The 6000-nt window shown below is 36.7% G+C and overlaps 1 protein-coding gene across 2 annotated transcripts in view; it reads left to right on the top strand.

Moving 5' to 3' along the window:
- The first annotated feature begins 321 nt into the window (after positions 1–321).
- The window catches only part of SNTG1 (syntrophin gamma 1), a 296161-nt gene continuing 290482 nt past the window's right edge, over positions 322–6000 (top strand). For both annotated transcript variants that reach the window (XM_045789165.1, XM_045789163.1), the window contains exon 1: positions 322–348. In XM_045789165.1, the coding sequence (XP_045645121.1) occupies positions 322–348 (27 nt within the window). The remainder of the gene's footprint in view (positions 349–6000) is intronic.

The following is a 6000-nucleotide window of genomic DNA, read 5'->3' as shown; positions in this document are numbered from 1 at the left end:
TAGATCGTGTCTGAATGCTCAGTGGAGTGGAAAGGGGCATGGAAATGTACCCTCTCGGTCACGCTGAACCATGGCAGTACATTTACACTGCACGGGGGCGGGTGTTCAGATTTTTTCTCTTCGTTCCGCTCTTTTCATTGTACTCCGGGAATTCTTGTACCTTACAGGTGGCCATAAACAGTTTGCCCACAGGATCTGCTTCGTAATTGCTTATGCTTTCTTCGCTTTGTTAGCGTTCTTTACTCTTACACTCGATTCTGTGCTTGATGGCTTACCATTTCTCTGTCTTTTCAGACGACATCCTTTGCGGTGCCGTAGCACATGGATTTCAGGACTGCCTGTGAAGAGGTATGTTACACGGCTTTCTGCTTTTTGAATAAGGAAAACAGGTTATAAACGGGACACTCTTAGCCCTCCTTTATATAAGTGGAACACTGATTTTGGCCGAGGAATGGGTGACAGGTCCATTTCATTTCCAGGGTGTGATCTATTTCTGTAAGACTAAAAAGCCAAAGAGCGCCTAGGGAAGCTCTGGATTTTCACTCTTCCTTGAGAAGACTGGAGCATATTTGATTGATTAAATTGCCCTTCTCCAGAAACTATGCACTCACTGCATGATTTCAGGTAGTAGAAGTGTTGGAAGTAATTCTTTTCACATAAATGGTTATAAATTAGAAGACATTTGAAGTCCCTTTCAGCACTAAAATCTTATGATTTTATGATTCCAATATTATTTAAGTATTTCAATATTATTTAAGTGTATCAATTCAGATTCTCTGTAGAGCTGTCTTCACACTTTGGTGTGAGTTAAGTGATACATTGCTCTTTCAAGGATATTAAAGGCCGTTCAAGTGTGTAGTCAGTAGTGCATGGCGTTGGGCCCCAGGGGATGTTACCATTCTATTTTAGGAAAAAATCACTATCTGTTCTACTGAACATGCAACATTCAAAGCATTCTTTCATTCTTCAGGCAAAATGCAAACACTTATAGGTTAAAATAGTCCATATTTGCTTAAAAGGTTTAACATATTTTTATTGTATATATAGAAACCCAAGAAAAACCACAACTAGATTATCTATGATACAGTTAAAAACAGACCAACGAAAAACTTGTTATTAACATTTGTGAAGATTGTTTTTTTAATGAGATGTCAAGTGTTAAGCTTCTTGCAAAAATATCTACTTTTAAAAAGTGTTTGCCACAGTTGTTTCAAAGTTTAAAACATAAGTAAGATCTTTCAGAAAATTAATAAATTGTTTATATAAATTTTTGAAGATTTTTTCATTTGAGAGAGTGCAGGTGCGTGCACATGCACCCAAGAGTGGAGGGGAGGGGCAAGGGGAGAAAATCTCAAGCCAGCTCCTGGCTGAGCTCAGAGCCTGATGTGCGGCTGATCTCACCACCCGGGAACCAAAAGACCTGAGCCAAAACCAAGAGTCATTTGCTTTAACTGACTGAGCCACTCAGGTGCCCCACTTTTATATTTTTAATACTTAAGCTAAACTTTTTATTTTCCAAAGGATTTTCTCTATGCTAGCACTTTTCAAATTACATTATAGTTATTTATTTACAAACTTCTCTTGCGTGCTACACTAAGTACTATAATGTCAAAGTGTATAATTTATTCATTCTTTTAACTCAGTACCTATCAGTTTATACTTTTTAAAAATGATTTAATACTTTAGAAACTTAAGTTTAGAAACATAATTTTTAATTCTGTGTCATTTGTTGTGTTAAATACATAATATCTTACTCTTAATTTTGGATGTAGTAAGTCTGTCTCTATCACAGTGTTTGTTATCTTATGTTTTGGGTAGTAAAGCACTCATTTTCATGAATGAGTTACAAATGAAAAACTTATGAGATTCATGAGATCCTTAAAGACAGGATAGTGGCCAAATTCTGTTTTAACACATGGCTTAGCTTGGACTTCAGAGGCTGACCTAAGATTGATTTTTCAGACTTTTTTTTTTTTAAACAAAATTGTTTGATTCATTGATTTGGAATATGTATGAAGTATTATTTAAGGTTCAGAGCTTTATTTTACAATGATAATACCATTGTGATCATCTTACCCTTGCTTCTGTAGACAGAGGTTCTTATTGTCTTGAGATGAGCCCTTTGATAATTTCTACCATTTTAGACTGTCCCCAGGGTGGAGTAAAGCTGTCTCAGAACTGCTCAGCAGCAGCAGCCACGTGTCTTCCACATGCTGGGTGGGGTGGCAGGAATACAGAACTATGAGATACTCTGAAGAAGATCGGACCTCCCTATAGGTGGATCAAAGTCAATGAGTTTGCCTGAAATTTACAGTCTTAGAACATGTAAGTGGACAGAAACCATAAAGATGGTTTAGCTTAACTCTCTCACTTTGCAGGCGAGGAAATTGAGAGGTTTTATGAAATGCTAAGTGCCATTTAATTAATTAGTTAAAGGCAAAACCATAATGTGTAGCTTGGAACTCCTGACTCTAAGTTTGAGCCTCTTTCTAAATTATGTTGCTGGAAATTATAAAATAGTCAAAGGTATGTTGAATAAAACTTGTTTTCTCTTGACTGCTAATAAGCTATTAAAATGCAAATCTGATATCCACATCCATTGCATGGATCTAGCTAGATTATAACCATGCACATACCAGGAGGTCTCTTCTTTGAAAAGAAATGGAAGTATGTCCAGTTCCATGTAAAATATCTTAATTTTCTAATACAAATCATTTGTAAAAGAAAGGTTTATTAATTAAGAAGTTTCTTCTCTTAAAAAGAAAATGTTACAATACTTTTAAGGAATTGGGATTTAGACGTCTGATAAAATGCAAAAATGAAGGTAGAGAATACAATTGGGACAACACAAAATCCACAACTTAGAAGAAAAAGTGCATGTTATGGGCAGGCATAATTAACTGGTTTTCTACTTTTAACAGTGTCATCAAAATAATAACGGGTCAGGGGCACCCGGGTGGCTCAGTCAGTTAAGCATCTGCCTTCGGCTCAGGTCATGATCCCAGGGCCCTGGGATTGAGCCCTGGGTCAGGCTCCCTGCTCATCAGGGAGTCTGCTTCCCCCTCTCCCTCTGTCCCTCCTCCTCCTGCTCATGCTCTCTCAAATCAATCAATCAATCAATCAATCAATATAATCTTTAAAAAATAAAATAACAATGTGTTCAAGAAGCCACTATGCTATCTTTAGTGTAGGTATCCCTCATATTTCATTTTCATGTCTATCTTCCTTAAAATATGATCCACATCTCTGTGTTGACCATGAAAATACATATTTTTCTATAAGATATATTTAATAATTTATAATTCATTTACATATATAATGTAATTTAGTTCCTTCATATAATAAGAATTTGTGACTATGATTCAATTAACACATATTGAAAGAAATCCTACTATCAATTAAACATGGTACTAGGTCCTACAAATTAATAGTCCTTAATGAAAAAAATGGTATTAACTTATTAAGATCTTCTTGTGATAACAACATATGTGATGAGGTTAAATACTATGATAATATTGAAGTCACTACATGTGATGCCTAAATACAATTCTGTTTGTTAGGTGAATATATTTATTCAATGAAAACCCTGAGTTCTGAAAAGGAAGCACTTGCTTGGATGGAGTGGTCTTAGAAAGCCTCAGGGTGAAGTGAGTCGTGCAGTAGTACTTGACAAATGGCTAGAATTTAGCCAAAGAGAAGGCCGTGACTGGAAGTAATCCTGGAAGGGAGGACATTTGAATCTATATTATTTTTTATGAATCATCCCTTTAAAATTTCAAGTTTTACATATGTTTTATAATTTCCATAATATATTGTACATGTCTACATAGAGCACATACATTTCTTTACTCATGTGCAATGTGCACACAGTCCACAACGTTTGAAGACAAATGTTTGTCATGTTAATAAAGAAACAGATGGGTGTGGACTTAAGTTTATAGTAAAATGTACAGCCAATACTTATTTAGGTGATTTTTTATTTTTCAGTAATCTGGGTGCACAGATATAAAGGCTGCAGCCAGACTCTTTTAGGTTGTGCTGTACTAGTGACGGCTCTCACAGTCCTGGTTCCCATTCTTAACCTAAGCAATCTAAGCGGGATGAGGCTATGTAGATTAAGCCTCTCCCCATATCAGACAGTGTCCTATGCATCCTTAGTAGCTTGTCTTTGATGGGAAAATCATCAGGTCAGAGTGGTCTCACTCACTTTACCCCACAGTGGTCATTGCTTTGATGCAGGAAGAACAGTTGGTTCAAGATGATGACCTTCTCGCAACTCTTTGCACTCTTGTAGGAGATTCTTGGTGACCAAAAGTGCTGCCTCCTGGTGAGAGACACTGATGGCCATATCATTGTTTATAGGAGGACTGGGGGAGGCAGCCCTCACATAATCTGTGCATGAGGGAAACCAGAGCAAGTGGTTAAGAGCACGGAATCTAGAGCCCAGCAGTCTGGGTTCAGGTCCTGACTTCCATTCATCTCTGCTTCTCTGGTCTTTTCCTATCTATGAAAGCAGTTGCCCTGGGTTGTTAGGAGGATCAGTAAACATTATGCAAGTGGTTATTAAACAACAGATAAATATATGACTACATTTCACTAGTGATGATACCAGTCCAGCAATACTGCTGTGAATCAGCAGTGCCCTGAAATGGATTTTACCCATTTTTTAATCTACTGTACCAGCTATGATTCTAATGTAGTTGTTTACCAGCCCTCAACATCTTCTGCTCAAGGTTTATATTTCTGTTAACAAAAACTATGTTGTTACTTTCCCAATTCCTATCCATCTCCTGCTTGAAGAAATATATTTATAAAACATAAATCACTGTTCAGATTTCTCTAGGGCATCTCCAATACCTTTAAATTCCTGGAACATCACATAAGGACCTTGACCTTCCTCCTCTTCCCCTGGCACCTCTCCTCCTGTGGCCTCTGCTGCATCATGCAGACTTTGCATTGGGATGCATTCTTGTGCTTCTCTTCTTGCATCATGTCAGCTATCCATTCTCATACTTTCATATCTCTACTCATTTATCCCTCTTGAATAAAATAACTTTCGCCTCCTCTAATTATTTCCTGTTTATTAAGACAAGCCGTACATTTTTCTATCTAGAAAACCTTCTTTAACACCTCCCTCCCTCAAGAATATTTAACTCTTTTCTCCATGTTGCTCCCACATCATATATCACATTGCATCTTATGTCTGTATGTATATTTTGTAAGTAAGAATGCTCTGAGGTCAGAGACTATTGTCTGATTCATGCCTGAATTATTTGCACATTATTTGCAAAATTGATGTATGTATGGGATTTTAAATGTATTTTCATGTACACAGCTGAATTTTTATAAAAAGATGTATGTAACATCTATAACCCCTAATGAATGAATTTAAGTTGAATTTGTTGTAAGCTTCATTAGTACTGTTTTATGTTTTCTTGAAGCAATTATTTTGTGTGTGTGTATGTACGCATTTTAACAAAAGCTACTTCATTCTTTGTTTTCTTTAATTATGCCTTTTGAGGATCCAAATGTGAGCTCAAAGTCTGTATTCTGTTTTGCAGACGACTATCTAATAATTAGGGGACATTTGATACATTATTTGAGTGAATGGACCTTTGACCACATTGGATGTAGGAGAGAAGTCTCATAACTGTGTTTTTGTCCCTCAGACTTTTCCTGGATGATCTTTGATATCACTTTGATGTGTAACAATAATGTATTTATGGGCTTTCAGGGAAAACCCCTCTTTCATCCTCACATTGAGACAGAACGTTATTTGTGATTGCCAGCTATTCCTTTACACTTCTGGGAGAAAATAGCCCCAAATGTACTGTACATTAAAAAATCAGCAAATGTGCTCAATTGTGTTCACTTGGCTTTGATATTATTTTAGACACTCCTCTTCCCCATGCCACCTCAGAGAGTCCTGATGTTGGCTCCCAGCCAAGATCACACTGTAAGCATGAAAGACTTTTCTCTGTGAAAGATGTAGAAAATTAT

Source organism: Ursus americanus, chromosome 9 (assembly GCF_024610735.1).
Source record: "Ursus americanus isolate L20-20 chromosome 9, mUrsAme1.1.p, whole genome shotgun sequence".
Lineage (NCBI taxonomy): Eukaryota > Metazoa > Chordata > Mammalia > Carnivora > Ursidae > Ursus > Ursus americanus.
Note: the sequence above shows the minus strand (reverse complement) of the source record. Positions and strands in the feature narration are given on the sequence as shown.